General features: G+C 43.5%; 1 protein-coding gene across 1 annotated transcript in view; it reads right to left on the bottom strand.

The window, feature by feature from the left end:
- The window catches only part of LOC139388019 (transmembrane protein 135), a 34,371-nt gene extending 27,785 nt beyond the window's left edge, over positions 1-6,586 (bottom strand). Inside the window, exon 1 of the mRNA XM_071134501.1 lies at positions 6,352-6,586. Within this exon, the coding sequence (XP_070990602.1) occupies positions 6,352-6,489 (138 nt within the window). The 5' untranslated portion in view covers positions 6,490-6,586. The remainder of the gene's footprint in view (positions 1-6,351) is intronic.
- Positions 6,587-22,045: the final 15,459 nt, after the last annotated feature.

The raw sequence follows: 22,045 nt of genomic DNA on the forward strand, positions 1-22,045 counted from the left end.
TGTATATAAGATGGTACTGGACCTGAGCCTGTATATAAGATGGTACTGGACCTGAGCCTGTATATAAGATGGTACTGGACCTGAGCCTGTATATAAGATGGTACTGGACCTGAGCCTGTATATAAGATGGTACTGGACCTGAGCCTGTATATAATATGGTACTGGACCTGAGCCTGTATATAATATGGTACTGGACCTGAGCCTGTATATAATATGGTACTGGACCTGACTGAGCCTGTATATAATATGGTACTGGACCTGACTGAGCCTGTATATAAGATGGTACTGGACCTGAGCCTGTATATAATATGGTACTGGACCTGACTGAGTCTGTATATAATATGGTACTGGACCTGAGCCTGTATATAATATGGTACTGGACCTGAGCCTGTATATAACATGGTACTGGACCTGACTGAGCCTGTATATAATATGGTACTGGACCTGACTGAGCCTGTATATAATATGGTACTGGACCTGAGCCTATATATAAGATGGTACTGGACCTGAGCCTGTATATAAGATGGTACTGGACCTGAGCCTGTATATAAGATGGTACTGGACCTGAGCCTGTATATAAGATGGTACTGGACCTGAGCCTGTATATAAGATGGTACTGGACCTGAGCCTGTATATAATATGGTACTGGACCTGAGCCTGTATATAAGATGGTACTGAACCTGAGCCTGTATATAAGATGGTACTGGACCTGAGCCTGTATATAAGATGGTACTGGACCTGAGCCTGTATATAAGATGGTACTGGACCTGAGCCTGTATATAAGATGGTACTGGACCTGAGCCTGTATATAAGATGGTACTGGACCTGAGCTTGTATATAAGATGGTACTGGACCTGAGCCTGTATATAAGATGGTACTGGACCTGAGCCTGTATATAAGATGGTACTGGACCTGAGCCTGTATATAATATGGTACTGGACCTGAGCCTGTATATAAGATGGTACTGGACCTGAGCCTGTATATACGATGGTACTGGACCTGAGCCTGTATATAATATGGTACTGGACCTGAGCCTGTATATAATATGGTACTGGACCTGAGCCTGTATATAATATGGTACTGGACCTGACTGAGCCTGTATATAATATGGTACTGGACCTGACTGAGCCTGTATATAAGATGGTACTGGACCTGAGCCTGTATATAATATGGTACTGGACCTGACTGAGCCTGTATATAATATGGTACTGGACCTGAGCCTGTATATAATATGGTACTGGACCTGAGCCTGTATATAAGATGGTACTGGACCTGACTGAGCCTGTATATAATATGGTACTGGACCTGACTGAGCCTGTATATAAGATGGTACTGGACCTGAGCCTGTATATAAGATGGTACTGGACCTGAGCCTGTATATAAGATGGTACTGGACCTGAGCCTGTATATAACATGGTACTGGACCTGACTGAGCCTGTATATAAGATGGTACTGGACCTGAGCCTGTATATAAGATGGTACTGGACCTGAGCCTGTATATAATATGGTACTGGACCTGAGCCTGTATATAAGATGGTACTGAACCTGAGCCTGTATATAAGATGGTACTGGACCTGAGCCTGTATATAAGATGGTACTGGACCTGAGCCTGTATATAAGATGGTACTGGACCTGAGCCTGTATATAAGATGGTACTGGACCTGAGCCTGTATATAAGATGGTACTGGACCTGAGCTTGTATATAAGATGGTACTGGACCTGAGCCTGTATATAAGATGGTACTGGACCTGAGCCTGTATATAAGATGGTACTGGACCTGAGCCTGTATATAAGATGGTACTGGACCTGAGCCTGTATATAAGATGGTACTGGACCTGAGCCTGTATATAAGATGGTACTGGACCTGAGCCTGTATATAAGATGGTACTGGACCTGACTGAGCCTGTATATAAGATAGCACTGGACCTGACTGAGCCTGTATATAATATGGTACTGGACCTGAGCCTGTATATAAGATGGTACTGGACCTGAGCCTGTATATAAGATGGTACTGGACCTGAGCTTGTATATAAGATGGTACTGGACCTGAGCCTGTATATAAGATGGTACTGGACCTGAGCCTGTATATAAGATGGTACTGGACCTGAGCCTGTATATAAGATGGTACTGGACCTGAGCCTGTATATAAGATGGTACTGGACCTGAGCCTGTATATAAGATGGTTACTTCGTGCTGTTCTTATTTCTTTGTGTATTGTGTTTGACCGTGTAATTTTAAGTACTCCATTGATATAGATTACTGCATGGATGGGTTTAACTGTACTTGTGACATTAAAACTATCTCTGTAGGCCTAGCAGGAGTTCAGGGAGAAGAACTGTGTGATGCTTGGCTTTGTTTTTTTGTGCAACACTAGAGTTAGAGGAAAAGCTATATTGTCTTCAAGACAACGGGCAGCCACATAGCAACATTCCACCAAAAAGTTTTACAGAATTTTGTTTTTCCATCTCTGGTTAAAGATAAGAGTTTTGAAATCCGTTCGAGTACTAGATTCCTCATGTCAATCCATCTACTGACCTGTACTCCTCCACCTAAAGACTCTCAGTTCATGTGAAACAAAATTCCCTGGTTTGATGAAACCAAGATTGAACTCTTTGGGCCTGAATGCCAAGCGACACGTCTGGAGGAAACCTGGCACCATCCCTACGGTGAAGCATGGTGGTGGCAGCATCATGCTGTGGATATGTTTTTCAGGAGGACTGCGAGACGAGACAGGATTGAGGGAAAGATGAACGGAGCAAAGTACAGAAAGATCCTTGATGAAACCTGCTCCAGAGCGCTCAGGACCTCAGACTGGGGTGAAGGTTCACCTTCCAACAGGACAACGACCCTAAGCACACAGCCAAGACAATTTAGGAGTGGATTCAGGACTCTGAATGTCCTTGAGTGACCCAGCCAGAGCTCGGACTTGAACCCGATCGAACATCTCTGGAGAGACCTGAAAATAGCTGTGCAGCAACGCTCCCCATCCAACCTGACAGAGCTAGAGAGGGTCTGCAGAGAAGAATGGGAGAAACTCCCCAAATACAGGTGTGCCAAGCTTGTAGCGTCATACCCAAGAAGACTTGAGGCTGTAACCGCTGCCAAAGGTGCTTCAACAAAGTACTGAGTAAAGGGTCTGAAAACTTATGTAAATGGGATATTTCTGTATTTTTTACAACCTGTTTTTGGTTTGTCATTATGGGGTTATGTGATGTCATTATGGGGTATTGTGATGTCATTATGGGGTATTGTGATGTCATTATGGGGTATTGTGATGTCATTATGGGGTAGTGTGACAGACAGTCACTGGGCCATGGGAGACCACTAGATAGTCACTGGGCCATGGAGATCACTAGATAGTCACTGGGCCATGGAGACCACTAGACAGTCACCGGGCCATGGGAGACCACTAGATAGTCACTGGGCCATGGGAGACCACTAGACAGTCACTGGGCCATGTCACTGGGCCATGGGAGACCACTAGACAGTCACTGGGCCATGGGAGACCACTAGACAGTCACTGGGCCATGGAGACCACTAGATAGTCACCGGACCATGGGAGACCACTAGATAGTCACTGGGCCATGGGAGACCACTAGACAGTCACTGGGCCAAGGGAGACCACTAGATAGTCACTGGGCCATGGAGATCACTAGACAGTTACTGGGCCATGGGAGACCACTAGATAGTACAGGTTGGCTCAGTCTAACTACAATAATAGATGTTACTGTTTCATCAGAGAGACACAAAGATGAAGATAACAAAATGTAATCGCTGAATTCACTTTATGTTTGCCATTTCATGCAGCCAATAGAATAGTACTAGACTGAACAAATGGTTTTGTATTGTGATTTCACATTGTTTAAAGTTGAGATATCATCCACACAAAGTAATGAGACTGGGTGTGAGAGTCTGCCTCGAAGATAATATGTGAAAGCCTCGTGTAATCAGCCCTCCAACATATACAGAAGACCAAGGACATCCACACTCATCAGTTGAACCGCTTTTAATGAAGACAGCAGCAACTGGTAGTTGTTAGTTTTGTTAGAGTGTTGGGCCAGTAACCGAAAGGTTGCGAGATCGAATCCCTGAGCTGACATGTTTAAAAAACTCTTGTCTTTCTGCCCCCGAACAAGGCAGTTAACCCCACTGTTCCTCAGGAGGCCGTCATTGAAAATAAAAAGTTGTTTTTAACTTACTTGCCCTAGTTAAATAAAGGTCACTTTTTTTTTTAACAAATCATTAATCTCAGTGATTGACAGTATACAGGTATTACTGCATGTTGACTAACCAATAGCTGTGATTGACAGGTATTACTGCATGTTGACTAACCAATAGCTGTGATTGACAGTATACAGGTATTACTGCATGTTGACTAACCAATAGCTGTGATTGACAGGTATTACTGCATGTTGACTAACCAATAGCTGTGATTGACAGGTATTACTGCATGTTGACTAACCAATAGCTGTGATTGACAGTATACAGGTATTACTGCATGTTGACTAACCAATAGCTGTGATTGACAGTATACAGGTATTACTGCATGCTGACTAACCAATAGCTTGTGATTGACAGGTATTACTGCATGTTGACTAACCAATAGCTGTGATTGACAGGTATTACTGCATGTTGACTAACCAATAGCTTGTGATTGACAGGTATTACTGCATGTTGACTAACCAATAGCTGTGATTGACAGGTATTACTGCATGTTGACTAACCGATAGCTGTGATTGACAAGTATTATTGCATGTTGACTAACCGATAGCTGTGATTGACAAGTATTATTGCATGTTGACTAACCGATAGCTGTGATTGACAGGTATTACTGCATGTTGACTAACCAATAGCTTGTGATTGACAGGTATTACTGCATGTTGACTAACCAATAGCTGTGATTGACAGGTATTACTGCATGTTGACTAACCAATAGCTTGTGATTGACAGGTATTACTGCATGTTGACTAACCAATAGCTGTGATTGACAGGTATTACTGCATGTTGACTAACCAATAGCTGTGATTGACAGTATACAGGTATTACTGCATGTTGACTAACCAATAGCTTGTGATTGACAGGTATTACTGCATGTTGACTAACCAATAGCTGTGATTGACAGGTATTACTGCATGTTGACTAACCAATAGCTGTGATTGACAGGTATTACTGCATGTTGACTAACCAATAGCTGTGATTGACAGGTATTACTGCATGTTGACTAACCAATAGCTTGTGATTGACAGGTATTACTGCATGTTGACTAACCAATAGCTGTGATTGACAGGTATTACTGCATGTTGACTAACCGATAGCTGTGAAACGACATTAAATCCAATCATGATCAGTTTCATACATTTAGTAGATTTCCTTCATATCTGCATTGGCGTTGTTGGTTGGCTAGCAAAACAAAACTTGCCGTTACACTTTTTTGGGAAGCTGGTCCTGGCAACTTGGTAGCTGGCTGTGGTTAGTTTAAATAAAGCCAAATGATGTACCAATGTGACAGTGCAACTATAAACCTTAACCCCATCATTAGCTTCATTTATGAATGTAGTTACCAGGTTGAGGAGCCTGATTTCTAGCCTGCTTGATAAGCTCATTCATTCCTCTCGTGGTCATTTGCCAAAGACATGGGAAATGTCCAGGAATGACTTTTTGGCAAATGACCAGGAGAGGAATGTTATCTAATATGTCTGGTAACCAGGCAGAGGGTTATCGGTTTGAAGAGGACACGTATCAGACAGTCCTTGGACTTGGAACCCCCCACTCTGCATAACATATAACACCACCCACTGGGTAAAACAACCCGTGGAGAGAAGAACACACTATTTTTGCCAATGGCTCACTTTCTGGAAATGTCCAAGGGGCCCCCAAACTGTACAAGTGTGCCAAGTTTCATGATAAAATAATAATAATAATAATAATGAACATCCTTTTCACACATTGCCTGGCCTATTTTTGGGATGTTGGAGAGAGCAAGATGTCTTAATAAAGCATAATATTACTGACTGTGACGAGAGGAAAGTTCAACTCAAGTCCAACTAACGTTAGCTAGCTAGTTAGCCGGCAGATTTGCAATATAGCTAGCTGGGATTAGCCAGCTAAATAGGGAAGTTAACGTTATAATGCAAAAGAAAGTTAAGTGAAATCGGTAGTCACGACGTCTGATTTGCTAACAACCGGTCACAAACTGTAGTTAACAACATGCGACCGATTCATTTAGCTAGCTAGCTTCAATCCATCCATAAGCTATGAACTTGGGGCCCTTGTAGCACAACACGGCTAACTAGCTAGTTAGCATCGGCTGGACAGATCTCCCTGGCCGTGTATTTGGAGCGAACTACTCACCAGGTAAAGCGGTGCATATATTTTGAAAGAGACCTCCAGAGCCCCCGCAGTGATCTCCAGGGTGGACATGACACAGGAAGGGTTCCATGTGTGTCCGATCTCATAGCAGCTGTGCGGTATCTTACTCAGGGCTGCCATAGTTACACGGTGGACCGTCGGAGGAGCGAGCCGTGCTGTGCAGTGAAGAAAACAGACAGCGGCGGTGGGACCGAGGCGCGCTCCCGACTGTGGGGAGATGCGCGGCACCGATGCTATTGAGGCAAAGGGTCATGGCAGACCAGGCGGAGGTAACAGTCGAGCACACGCATGCGGTGTAGGTGGGAGTTCAGTTCACGGTGTGTGTGTGTGTGTGTGTGTGTGTGTGTGTGTGTGTGTGTGTGTGTGTGTGTGTGTGTGTGTGTGTGTGCGTGTGTGTTCCCTCTTGCTGGATGTGCTTTGTGGCAATTCACCCTCCAAACTGGCTGCCTAACCAACACGTTTCCCCTCCTTTTAAATTTTTACAGAAATCTTTTACAGAAAGCCAAATGAAGGAGGATTTATTTTGTATTTTTTTATTGAATGGTGGTCCTAAGAGTTCAACAACCAATCAGTCTCTGTTGTCCCTGCTGATCTCCCTGCTGATGTCATGGTGGCTGTTGATCACACCTAGCTGGTCATATTTTACCCCAATTATGAAAAGAGAGTACAGTTTAAATTCCCTGTAGAGACTGCAGGCCTATGGACAGCAGTGGAAGCTCCTCAGAAGAGGAAGGGGTAGATCATGCTCCTCAGTGAATTTCATGAATTAAACATTCCTTTTTACAAAAACGATACTAAATGTGACTTGCCTAGTTAAATAAAGATTAAATTAAAATTTAAAAATAAATATTCACGTCACCAAATTAAAACACAAAGAAGATCTACAGTAGCTTCAACAGCACTCTGTAGGGTAGCACCATGGTGTAGCAGGAGGACAGATAGCTTCCATCCTCCTCTGAGTACATTGACTTCAATACAAAACCTTGGAGGCTCACGGTTCTCACCCCCTTCCATAGACTTAAACAGTAATTATGACAACTTCCAGAGGACGTCCTCCTACCTATCAGAGCTCTTGCATCATGAACTGACATGTTGTCCACCCAATCAAAGGATCAGAGAATGAATATAGTACCAAAAGCATAAGCTACAGCTAGCTAGCACTGCAGTGCATAAAATGTGGTGAGTAGTTGACTCAAAGAGAGAGAAAGACAATAGTTGAACAGTTGTGAACAAATTAATTTATTCAAAAATGACGGAGAAGCAAGAGAAGAGAGAGAGAGAGATTTCATGATTTATTTTTGCACTTTCAGTTTCACTTACTCAAAGTTACTAAAACACCCGGCTCAGACAGAGGGATGCTATGTTAGCTAGCTGGTTATGACAAAAGAATGCTATGTTAGCTATCTGGCTATAACAGAGTGATGCTATGTTAGCTAGCTGGCTATAACAGAGTGATGCTATGTTAGCTAGCTGGCTATGACAGAGGGATGCTATGTTAGCTAGCTGGCTATAACAGAGGGATGCTATGTTAGCTAGCTGGCTATAACAGAGGGATGCTATGTTAGCTAGCTGGCTATAACAGAGGGATGCTATGTTAGCTAGCTGGCTATGACAGAGGGATGCTATGTTAGCTAGCTGGCTATAACAGAGGGATGCTGTGTTAGCTAGCTGGCTATGACAGAGGGATGCTATGTTAGCTAGCTGGCTATAACAGAGGGATGCTATGTTAGCTAGCTGGCTATGACTATCCACCAGAACTCTTCCAAGGCAAGGTAAGCTTTTGGTTTTATTAATTTATTGCCACCGGGGCCCACCGGTGTAACTGCTTACTGACTATACTGCTACAGCTGCCTTTGTCAACTGGAAGTGCTGTTATTGTGAAGTGGAAATGTCAAGGAGCGACAACGGCTCAACCGCAAAGTGTAGGCCACACTAGCTCCAGGCCTACCAACGTCAGGCCTCGCCGCCCTGGAGCCTGATCGACGTCGGCAACCTTCCGTCCCTACTCTGGATCAAGAAGAGGCTTCTCCATCAGGCGCCGGGAGCTACGGGCTCAAGTTATCCTGCCTCTCGCCCGTCCATCCACAGCTCTCTGAATCCTGTGATGCGTGGGAGTGGGCGGATTTCCTCGTCCTTCTCGTCAACCTTGATTTTGGGCAGCTCCATGGTAAGAAATATGGCTGTTTCTGGTGCAAAAACAATGTCCTATCCCAGAGCTCGAGTAAATTACATTTTTAAGCTGCTCCTGAATGTACTACACCAGGACATAAACATTGATTATATCCTAGTCCATGAGGATTTTAATGACATTATGAAGGGCAGCTCTGAACAGTTGAATCTGGATTTCAAGGAGCTGATTGACTCTCTGCTAGACACTAATAAAATACCCATCATATCTGGCCCTGATCCCTCTCTGAATCGTGGCATTGTACGCTTCAGCAGGATTCTCTCTCTTCACAACTGGCTACGTGATTATTGCAGCTCAATGGGTGTAACTTTTGTTGACAATTTCGATACCTTTTGGAAACAAAACATTTTTCATAAGGAGGATGGGATCCACCCAAATCATTTGGGTTCCTGGATCCTTTCACAGAATTATAAGGCTGTGTTTAGACAATGACTTATCAATGACTCAAGCCCAGCTCAGTTAATCCCTACCATTGTGATGCAGAGATGTCATAATGCTTCAGCAAATGCACATTAAACCAGGGGAGTTGGTAGACACAATGTAAGTAACCTAATTGATGTCCCTCTAACTGCCCTGAATGCCTCTTCTGATCCTAAAGATATTGTATTCAGTAATCATGACCCTATGAACCAGAGTTATACTGTTAGCACTGAGGTGGTGTGCCCTAGTAGGAAGTCCACTGTGTGTAGCTCACCCTGTAATAACATAAATAACATGAGAATGTCTACTTCTGCTGAGCTTCCCAGTAAAGCAATGAAAACAAGCAAGCATCCCGGAAAAGTGCTTAAAAAAGCTCACGTTGAAATATGTAGCTTAAGAAACAAGGTTCATGAAATAAAATAACTGGCTAGTAACAGATGACATTCATATTCTGGCTATCTCCGAAACTCACTTAGATAACACCTTTGATGATACAATGGTAGCAATACAAGGTTGTAACATCTACAGAAAAGACAGAACTGCCAATGGTGGAGGTGTTGCTGTTTATATTCAGAACCACATTCCTGTAAAGATTAGAGAGGATCTCGTGTTAAATACTGTTAAATCTGCCTCACCTAAAGACCATTCTGGTGGGAAGCTGCTATAGACGGCAGGGTAGCCTAGTGGTTAGAGCGTTGGACTAGTAACCGGAAGGTTGCAAGTTCAAACCCCCTGAGCTGACAAGGTACAAATCTGTCGTTCTGCCCCTGAACAGGCAGTTAACCCACTGTTCCTAGGTCGTCATTGAAAATAATAATTTGTTCTTAACTGACTTGCCTAGTAAAATAAAGGTAAAATAAATAAATAAAAAAGACCACCAATTGCTAACAGTCGGTATCTGGATAACATGTGTGAAATGCTTGATAATGTATGTGATATCAACAGAGAGAGATATTTTCTGGGTGATTTAAATATTGACTGGCTTTCATCAAGCTGCCCACTCAAGAAAAACCTTCAAACTGTAACCAGTGCCTGCAATCTGGTTCAGGTTATCAGTCAACCTACCAGGGTAGTTACAAACAGCACAGGAATGAAGTCATCAACATGTACTGGTCACATCTTAATTAATGCTTCAGATATTTGCTTTAAAGCAGTATCCAAATCCATCGGATGTAGTGATCAGTATATAATATCCATATCGAGGAAAACCAAAGTTCCTAATATAGTGTATAAGAGGTCATACAATAAGTTTTGTCGTGATTCCTATGTTGTTGATGTAAAGAATATTTGTTGGTCCGTGGTGTGTAATGAGGAGCAACCAGACGTTGCACTTGACACATTTATGAAATTGCTTATCCCAGTTACTAATAAGCATGCATCCATTAAGAAAATTACTAAAAACTGTTAAATCCCCTTGGATTGACGAGGAATTGAAAAGTTGTACGGTTGAGAGGGATGTGGCAAAAGGAATGGCAAATACCGACTGGCAAACGCAAAATCATGTGACTAAACTGAATACAAAGAAGAAGAAACTACACTATGAAACAAAGATAAATTACATGAAGAATGATAGTAAAAAGGCTTTGGAGAATCTTAAATGACATTTTGGGACATTTCCTTCATTGAATCGGATGGCTCATTCATTACAAAACCGACTGATATTGCCAACTACTTTAATGATTTTTTTATTGGCAATATTAGCATATTACGCATGACATCCCAGCAACAAACGCTGACACTACAAATCCAAATATATCTGACCAAATTATGAAAGACAAGAATTGCAATTTTGAAATCTGTAAAGTGAGTGTGGAATAGGTGAAACAATTATTGTTGTCTATCAACAATGGCAAGGCACCTGGGTCTGACAAGTTGGATGGCCGTGACGGGGAGACCCATGAGGCGGCGCAGTGCGGCTTGGCAGGGTTGTGTTTCGGAGGACGCATGGCTCTCGACCATCACCTCTCCCGAGTCCGTACGGGAGTTGCAGCGTGCAGCGATGGGACAAGACTGTAACTACCAATTGGGGAGAAAACAAATACAGCGACTGAAATGAAACACTTAACAAAGAGCTGCAGTTAGTTTCAGAGTGGGTGGCAACGAATAAGTTAGTCCTAAATATTTCTAAAACTAAAAGCATTATATTTGGGACAAATCACTCACTAAACCCTCAACCTCAACTAAATCATGTGGAAATTGAGCAAGTTGAGGTGACTAAACTGCTTGGAGTAACCCTGGATTGTAACCTGTCCCGGTCAAAACACATTGATGCAGTAGTAGTTAAAATGGGGAGAAGTCTGTCTATTATAAAGTGATGCTCTGCCTTCTTAACAACACTATCAACAAGGCAGGTCCTACAGGCCCTAGTTTCTACCTTCTTAACAGCACTATCAACAAGGCAGGTCCTACAGGCCCTAGATTCTACCTTCTTAACAACACTATCAACAAGGCAGATCCTACAGGCCCTAGTTTCTACCTTCTTAACAGCACTGTCAACAAGGCAGGTCCTACAGGCCCTAGTTTCTACCTTCTTAACAACACTATCAACAAGGCAGATCCTACAGGCCCTAGTTTCTACCTTCTTAACAGCACTATCAACAAGGCAGATCCTACGGGCCCTAGTTTCTACCTTCTTAACAGCACTAGGCCCTAGTTTCTACCTTCTTAACAACACTATCAACAAGACAGGTCCTACAGGCCCTAGTTTTGTCGCACCTTTGACTACTGTTCAGTCTTGTGGTCAGGTGCCACAAAAAAGGACTTAGGAAAATTGCAATTGGCTCAGAATAGGGCTGGCCCTTAGATGTACAACGAGAGCTAATATTAATAATATGCATGTCAATCTTTCCTGGCTCAAAGTGCTGGAGAGATTGACTTCATCACTACTTTTATTCATGAGAGGTATGTTGAATGCACCGAGCTGTCTGTCTAAACTACTGGCTACTCGCTCCGACACCCATGCATACCCCACAAGACATGCCACCAGAGGTCTCTTCACATTCCCCAAGTCTAGAACAAACTGTGGGAGGCGCACAGTACTACATATAGTCATGACTACATGGAACTCTATTCCTCATCAGGTAAATAATGCAAGTAAATAATATTTAAAAAACAGATAAAAATACACCTTATGGAACAGAGGGGACTGTGAAGCAACACAAACATAGGCACAGACACACACGATAACATACGCCTTGTGAGGATCAGGATCAGTGGCTAATCTGCCCTTGCCTTCTGTTCTGCTAGCTAACGTTCAATCTCTGAAAAATAAATGGGACGAACTGAAAGCACGTGTATCTGCAGCCTGGTGTATCTAAGAAAGTCTCAGGGTTTTGCTCGCCTGAGGTAGAGTATCTCATAATAAGCTGTAGACCATTCTATCTATCTATCTATCTAGAGTTTTCATCTGTATTTTTCGTAGCTTTCTACATACCACCACAGACCGATGCTGTCACTAAGACCACACTCAATGAGCTGTATAAGGCCATAAGCAAACAGGAAAACGCTTATCCAGAGGCGGCGCGCCTAGTGGCCGGGGACTTTAATGCAGGGAAACTGAAATCCATTTTACCTCATTTATATCAGCATGTTAAATGTGCAACCAGAGGAAAAAAACAAACCTCTGGACCACCTTTACTCCACACAAAGAGATGCGTACAAAGCTCTCCCTCGCCCTCCATTTGGCAAATCTGACCATAATTCTATCCTCCTGATTCCTGCTTACAAGCAAAAATTAAAGCAGGAAGCACCAGTGACTCGGTCAATAAAAAAGTGGTCAGATGAAGCAGATGCTAAACTACAGGACTGATTTGCTAACACAGACTGGAATATGTTCTTCTGATGGCATTGAGGAGTACACCACATCAGTCACTGGCTTCATCAATAAGTGCATCGAGGACGTTGTCCCCACAGTGACTGTACGTACATACCCCAACCAGAAGCCATGGATTACAGGCAACATCCGCACTGAGCTAAAGGCTAGAGCTGCTGCTTTCAAGGAGCAGATAAGAAATCCCGCTATGCCCCCCAACGAACTATCAAACAGGCAAAGCGTCAATACAGGACTAAGATCGAATCGTACTACACCGGCTCCGACGCTCGTCGGATGTGGCAGGACTTGCAAACTATTACCCCCAGATGGTAAGTGTAGGTAACAACACATCCACCATGCTGATCCTCAACACGGGGGCCTCTCAGGGGTGCGTGTTCAGTCCCCTCCTGTACTCCCTGTTCACTCATGACTGCACTGCCAGGCACAACTCCAACACCATAATTAAGTTTGCTGATGACACAACAGTGGTAGGCCTGATCACCGACAACAATGAGACGGCCTTTAGGGAGGAGGTCAGAGACCTGACCGTGTGGTGCAAGGACAACAACCTCTCCTTCAATGTGATCAAGACAAAGGAGATGATTGTGGACTACAGGAAAAGAAGGACCGAGCACACCCCCATTCTCATCGACGGGGCTGTAGTGAAGCAGGTTGAGAGCTTCAAGTTCCTTGGTGTCCACATCACCAACAAACTAACATGGTCCAAGCACACAAAATCTAGTCTGGAAATATTTGGCATGGGTCCTTAGATCCTCAAAAGATTTTACAGCTACACCATCGAGAGCACTGGTTGCATCACTGCCTGGTATGGCAACTGCTCAGCCTCCGACCACAAGGCACTACAGAGGGTAGTGTGAATGTATTCAGCCGTCAAACAGCCCAGCCTGACAAAAACAGAAAATTAACAAATATACTTTTTGAAATAATGTTTAGAAATGCTTAAGTATGTGTTTTGAGCCTAGCTAGATTGAAACTGCTGAAAGTTAGTTAACGTTACCTAATTCTCACCATCAGTCTGAGTTCATAACTGTGAAAGACTCCAGCCGCCTTAGTCATAGACTGTTCTCTCTGCCAAGTCTCTCCGGTGAGTGCCAAGTCTAGGTTCAAGAGGCTTCTAAACAGCTGCTACCCCCAAAGCCATAAGACTCCTGAACAGCTAATCAAATGGCCACCCAGACTATTTGCATTGCCCACCTGCCCCTCTTTTACACTGCTGTCTGTTATTATCTATGCATAGTCACTTTACTTCTACCTACATCTACATATTACCTGAATTACCTCGACTAACCATTGACTCTGTACCAGTACCCCTGTATATAGCCTCCACATTGACTCTGTACCGGTACCCCCTGTATGTAGCCTCCACATTGACTCTGTACCGGTACCCCCTGTATGTAGCCTCCACATTGACTCTGTACCAGTACCCCTGTATATAGCCTCCACATTGACTCTGTACCAGTACCCCTGTATATAGCCTCCACATTGACTCTGTACCGGTACCCCCTGTATATAGCCTCCACATTGACTCTGTACTGGTACACCCTGTATATAGCCTCCACATTGACTCAGTACCGTAACACCCTGTATATAGCCTCCACATTGACTCTGTACCGGTACCCCCTGTATATAGCCTCCACATTGACTCTGTACCAGTACCCCCTGTATATAGCCTCCACATTGACTCTGTACCATAACACCCTGTTTATAGCCTCCACACTGACTCTGTACCAGTACCCCCTGTATATAGCCTCCACATTGACTCTGTACCGGTACCACCCTGTATATAACCTCCACATTGACTCTGTACCGGTACCCCCTGTATATAGCCTCCACATTGACTCTGTACTGGTACCCCCTGTATATAGCCTCCACATTGACTCTGTACCAGTACACCCTGTTGTTATTTACGGCTGCTCTTTAATTATTTGTTATTCCTATCTCTTACTTTTTTGGAGGGGTATTTTCTTAAAACTGCATTGTTGGTTAATTAAGGGCTTCTAAGTTAGCATTTCACTGTTGTATTCAGCATTTCACTGTAAGGTCTACAAATGTTGTATTCGGCGCATGTGACAAATAACATTTGATTTGATAAGCACTATACACACACATACACATTGATTTTGCATTGTAGATATGTGGTAGTGGAGTTGTGGCCTGAGGGTACACACTTAGTGTGTTGAGAATTCTGTAATGAATGTATTGTAATGTTTCTAAAATTGTATAACTGCCTTAATTTTGTCAGACCCCAGGAAGAGTAGCTACTGCCTTGGCTCTGGTGGTCCTTGGACCAGTCTGTCTCTGCAGAACCTGGAGAGAGATGGACAGAGGTTGTGAGTGGGCTTGAAAGAGAGAGCCCTGACCCCTGACCTCCCACTGGCCCAGGGCCTCCTGCCTAACCCTCTAATCAGTCTCTCTGACGGGGAGTTACTTCAGGGTTATACAGTCCTGACCCCTGACCTCCCACTGGCCCAGGGCCTCCTGCCTAACCCTCTAATCAGTCTTTCTGACGGGGAGTTACTTCAGGATTATACAGTCCTGACCCCTGACCTCCCACTGGCCCAGGGCCTCCTGCCTAACCCTCTAATCAGTCTTTCTGACAGGGAGTTACTTCAGGATTATAAAGTCCTGACCCCTGACCTCCCACTGGCCCAGGGCCTCCTGCCTAACCCTCTAATCAGTCTTTCTGACAGAGAGTTACTTCAGGATTATACAGTCCTGACCCCTGACCTCCCACTGGCCCAGGGCCTCCTGCCTAACCCTCTAATCAGTCTTTCTGACAGGGAGTTACTTCAGGATTATACAGTCCTGACCCCTGACCTCCCACTGGCCCAGGGCCTCCTGCCTAACCCTCTAATCAGTCTCTCTGACGGGGAGTTACTTCAGGGTTATACAGTCCTGACCCCTGACCTCCCACTGGCCCAGGACCTCCTGCCTAACCCTCTAATCAGTCTTTCTGACGGGGAGTTACTTCAGGATTATACAGTCCTGACCCCTGACCTCCCACTGGCCCAGGGCCTCCTGCCTAACCCTCTAATCAGTCTTTCTGACGGGGAGTTACTTCAGGATTATACAGTCCTGACCCCTGACCTCCCACTGGCCCAGGGCCTCCTGCCCAACCCTCTAATCAGTCTCTCTGACGGGGAGTTACTTCAGGATTATACAGTCCTGACCCCTGACCTCCCACTGGCCCAGGGCCTCCTGCCTAACCCTCTAATCAGTCTCTCTGACGGGGAGTTACTTCAGGATTATACAGTCCTGACCCCTGACCTCCCACTGTCCCAGGGCCTCCTGCCTAACCCTCTAATCAGTCTCTCTGACAGGGAGTTACTTCAGGATTATACAGTCCTGACCCCTGACCTCCCACTGGCCCAGGGCCTCCTGCCTAACCCTCTAATCAGTCTCTCTGACAGGGAGTTACTTCAGGATTATACAGTCCTGACCCCTGACCTCCCACTGGCCCAGGGCCTCCTGCCTAACCCTCTAATCAGTCTTTCTGACAGGGAGTTACTCCATAAGAAGACCGTTGTATAGGGCTTCTCCACTTCTGATATGAGTGGAGTATTAGCTCTTGAAATGGTATAAACGTAATGTAAAGGAAAAAATGGATTTATAGCGATACACTCTAAAAAGAACAGGTTCCCTATAACTTAATCGAAGATCCTTTAAAATTATTTTAAGAACCTTTCGGGGGTACATTTTTTAACTACCTTTTTTAATTTATTTTACCTTTATTTAACTAGGCAAGTCAGTTAAGAACAAATTCTTATTTTCAATGACGGCCTAAGAACAGTGGGTTAAATTGCCTGTTCAGGGGCAGAACGACAGACTTGTTGTACCTTGTCAGCTTGGAGATTTGAACTTGCAACCTTTCGGTTACTAGCCCAACACTCTAACCACTAGGCTACCCTGCCGCCCCAATATTATTATTCATATTATTACTATTCATAGTATTATTATTGTTATTATTATTCATATTATTACTATTCATAGTATTATTCATATTATTACTATTAATATTATTATTCATATTCTTATTCATATTATTATTCATATTATTATTATTATTTATATTATTACTATTCATATTATTATTAATAATATTATTATTATTTATATTATTACTATTCATGTTATTATTCATATAATTACTATTAATATTATTATTCATATTCTTATTCATATTATTATTCATATTATTATTATTATTACTATTCATATTATTATTCATATTATTATTATTATTATTATTACTATTCATATTATTATTCATAATATTATTATTATTACTATTCATATTATTATTATTATTACTATTCATATTATTATTCATATTATTACTATTCATATTCATATTATTATTATTACTATTCATATTATTATTCATATCATTATTATTATTACTATTCATATTATAACTTTTCATATTATTACTATTCATATTATTACTTTTCATATTATTATTCATATTATTCATATTATTACTATTCATATTATTACTTTTCATATTATTATTCATATTATTATTATTATTATTATTCATATTATTATTCATATTATTCATATTATTACTATTCATATTATTATTCATATTATTCATATTATTACTATTCATATTATTATTCATATTATTCATAGTATTACTATTCATATTATTACTATTCATATTATTATTATTATTAATACGTCTCATAACAATTTGTTTGTTCTCAGTGTTTATTATGCTTTTAGCAGCAAAGCCCCAAGTCCAATGGGTATAGAGAGAGCCTTGGTCCCTGGGGGTTGGCAGGTAGCCTAGTGGTTAGAGTGGAGGGGCGGGGCGGCAGGTAGCCTAGTGGTTAGAGTGGGGGGGCGGGGCGGGGCGGCAGGTAGCCTAGTGGTTAGAGTGAAGGGGTGGCAGGTACTCTAGTGGTTAGAGTGGAGGGGAGGCAGGTAGCCTAGTGGTTAGAGTGAAGGGGTGGCAGGTACTCTAGTGGTTAGAGTGGAGGGGCGGCAGGTAGACTAGTGGTTAGAGTGGAGGGGCGGGGCGGCAGGTAGCCTAGTGGTTAGAGTGGAGGGGCGGCAGGTAGCCTAGTGGTTAGAGTGGAGGGGCGGGGCGGCAGGTAGCCTAGTGGTTAGAGTGGAGGGGCGGCAGGTAGCCCAGTGGTTAGAGTGGAGGGGCGGCAGGTAGCCTAGTGGTTAGAGTGGAGGGGCGGCAGGTAGCCCAGTGGATAGAGTGGAGGGGCGGCAGGTAGCCTAGTGGTTAGAGTGTAGGGGCGGTAGGTAGCCTAGTGGTTAGAGTGGAGGGGCGGCAGGTAGCCTAGTGGTTAGAGTGGAGGGGAGGCAGGTAGCCTCCTCTTGGTTTTTGCGGTAAATGTGAATAAAAAAAAAACGTTTTTGATAATGGTTTTCATAGACAGACCTTGTCCATAATGTAGAGGCCTATGGGATATTCATTGAAGAGGTCCGGGAGGAAGCTGGTACATGTGATCTGTATAACATAGCAATACCTTTGCATGCCTCCTCATCTGCAGACACAGACAAGCGGTGAGTGCCAAGTCTAGGTTCAAGAGGCTTCTTAACAGCTTCTACCCCCACTAACCGGTATCCCCTGTATATATCCCCCACATAGTGACTCTGTACCGGTACCCCCTGTATATAGCCTCCACATTGACTCTGTACCGTAACACCCTGTATATAGCCTCCACATTGACTCTGTACCGTAACACCCTGTATATAGCCCCCACATATTGACTCTGTACTGGTACCCCCTGTATATAGCCCCCACATATTGACTCTGTACCGGTACCCCCTGTATATAGCCTCCACATTGACTCTGTACTGGTACCCCCTGTATATAGCCTCCACATTGACTCTGTACCGTAACACCCTGTATATAGCCTCCACATTGACTCTGTATCGTAACACCCTGTATATAGCCCCCATATATTGACTCTGTACTGGTACCCCCTGTATATAGCCCCCACATATTGACTCTGTACCGGTACCCCCTGTATATAGTCTCCACATTGACTCTGTACCGGTACCCCCTGTATATAGCCTCCACATTGACTCTGTACCGTAACACCCTGTATATAGCCTCCACATTGACTCTGTACCGGTACTATCTGTTTTGCATATCAATCACCCAGAGCTACTAACTGTTTTGCATATCAATCACCCAGAGCTACTAACTGTTTTGCATATCAATTACCTAGAGCTACTATCTGTTTTGCATATTAATTACCTGGAGCTACTAACTGTTTTGCTCTGAGGTGTTCCCTTCCGATGTTGGTGTTTGGTATTTGATTAGGAGCCCCATTAGTTGTTGCAAAACCACCAGCTCCTCTTCCTGGGGTCCACACAAAACATGACATCATACAGAACATCAATAGACAAGAACAGCTCAAGGACAGTGCTACAAAATGTTTAAAAAAGGCACACGTAGCCTACATATCAATGCATACACAATAAACTATCTAGGTCCAATAGGGGAGAGGCGTTGTGCCGTGAGGTGTTGCTTTATCTGTTTTTTGAAACCAGGTTTGCTGTTTATTTGAGCAAAATGAAATGGAACAGAGTTACATGCAATAAGGGCTCTATATAATACTGTATGCTTTCTTGAATTTGTTCTGGATTTGGGGACTGTGAAAAGACCCCTGGTGGCATGTCTGGTGGGGTAAGTGTGTGTGTCAGAGCTGTGTGTAAGTTGACTATGCAAACAATTTAGGAGTTTCAACACATTGGTTTCTATGGGCAGGTTTCTATGGGCTGGTTTCTATGGGCTGGTTTCTATGGGCAGGTTTCTATGGGCAAGTTTCTATGGGCAGGCTTCTATGGGCTGGTTTATATGGGCAGGTTTCTATGGGCAGGTTTTTATGGGCTGGTTTCTATGGCCAGGTTTCTATGGGCTGGTTTCTATGGGCAGGTTTCTATGGGCTGGTTTCTATGGGCAGGTTTCTATGTGCAGGTTTCTATGGGCTGGTTTCTATGGGCAGGTTTCTATGGGCTGGTTTCTATGGGCTGGTTTCTTTGGGCTGGTTTCTATGGGCTGGTTTATATGGGCTGGTTTCTATGGGCAGGTTTCTATGGGCAGGTTTCTATGGGCTGGTTTCTATGGCCAGGTTTCTATGGGCTTGTTTCTATGGGCAGGTTTCTATGGGCTGGTTTCTATGGGCAGGTCTCTATGGGCTGGTTTCTATGGGCAGGTTTCTATGGGCTGGTTTCTATTGGCAGGTTTCTATGGGCTGGTTTCTATGGGCAGGTCTCTATGGGCTGGTTTCTATGGGCAGGTTTATATGGCCAGGTTTCTATGGGCTGGTTTCTATGTCCAGGTGTCTATGGGCTGGTTTCTATGGGCTGGTTTCTATGTCCAGGTTTCTATGGGCTGGTTTCTATGGGCAGGTCTCTATGGGCTGGTTTCTATGGGCAGGTTTATATGGCCAGGTTTCAATGGGCTGGTTTCTATGTCCAGGTTTCTATGGGCTGGTTTCTATGGGCTGGTTTCTATGGGCTGGTTTCTATGTCCAGGTTTCTATGGGCTGGTTTCTATGGGCAGGTTTCTATGGGCTGGTTTCTATGGGCTGGTTTCTATGGGCTGGTTTCTATGGGCTGGTTTATATGGGCTGGTTTCTATGGGCAGGTTTCTATGGGCTGGTTTCTATGGCCAGGTTTCTATGGGCTGGTTTCTATGGGCAGGTTTCTATGGGCTGGTTTCTATGGGCTGGCTTCTATGGGCTGGTTTCTATGTCCAGGTTTCTATGGGCTGGTTTCTATGGGCAGGTTTCTATGGGCAGGATTCTATGGGCTGGTTTATATGGGCAGGATTCTATGGGCTGGTTTATATGGGCAGGTTTCTATGGGCAGGTTTCTATGGGCTGGTTTATACGGACAGGATTCTATGGGCAGGATTCTATGGGCTGGTTTCTATGGGCAGGTTTCTATGGGCTGGTTTATTAGGGCTGGTTTCTTTGGGCTAGTTTCTATGGGCAGGTTTCTATGGGCAGCTGTAATCACTGCCAAAGTTGCATCTACAAAGTATTGACTCAGGGCTGTGTATAATTATGTAAATGACTGAACAAAACAATAAACGCAACATGTAAAGTATTGGTCCCATGTTTCATGAGCTGAAATAAAAAGATCTCAGTAATTCTACATTCGCACAAAAAGCTTATTTCTCTCAAATGTTGTGCACAAAGTTGTTTACATCCCTGTTAGTGAGCATTTCTCCTTTGCCAAACACATTTTATCGATGGTAATTTGAATGCACAGAGATATCGTGATGAGATCCTGAGGCTCATTGTCGTGCCATTCATCCTCCTCCATCACCTCATGTTTCAGCATGATAATACAAGGCCCCCATGTTGCAAGGATGTGAACACAATTCCTGGAAGCTGAAAATGTCCCAGTTTTCCATGGCCTGCATACTCACCAGACATGTCCCCCATTGAGCATGTTTGGGATGCTCTGGATCGACATGTACAACACCGTGTTCCAGTTCCCACCAAAATATCCAGCAACTTCACACAGCCATTGAAGAGGAGTGGGACAACATTCCACAGGCCACAATCAACAGCCTGATCAACTCTATGTGAAGGAGATGTGTTGCACTGCATGAGACAAATAGAGGTCACACCAGATACTGACTGGTTCTCCACGTCCCTGTGTTAAAAGGTTATCCACTCGCCTACCTTTTTTTAAAGGTATCTATGACTGTATTCCCAGTCATGTGAAATCCATAGATTAGGGCCTAATGAATGTATTCCCAGTCATGTGAAATCCATAGATTAGGGCCTAATGAATGTATTCCCAGTCATGTGAAATCCATAGATTAGGGCCTAATGAATGTATTCCCAGTCATGTGAAATCCATAGATTAGGGCCTAATGAATGTATTCCCAGTCATGTGAAATTCATAGATTAGGGCCTAATGAATGTATTCCCAGTCATGTGAAATCCATAGATTAGGGCCTAATGAATGTATTCCCAGTCATGTGAAATCCATAGATTAGGGCCTAATGAATGTATTCCCAGTCATGTGAAATCCATAGATTAGGGCCTAATGAATGTATTCCCAGTCATGTGAAATCCATAGATTAGGGCCTAATGAATGTATTCCCAGTCATGTGATATTCATAGATTAGGGCCTAATGAATGTATTCCCAGTCATGTGAAATCCATAGATTAGGGCCTAATAAATGTATTCCCAGTCATGTGATATTCATAGATTAGGGCCTAATGAATGTATTCCCAGTCATGTGA

Source organism: Oncorhynchus clarkii, chromosome 29 (genome assembly GCF_045791955.1).
Source record: "Oncorhynchus clarkii lewisi isolate Uvic-CL-2024 chromosome 29, UVic_Ocla_1.0, whole genome shotgun sequence".
NCBI lineage: Eukaryota > Metazoa > Chordata > Actinopteri > Salmoniformes > Salmonidae > Oncorhynchus > Oncorhynchus clarkii.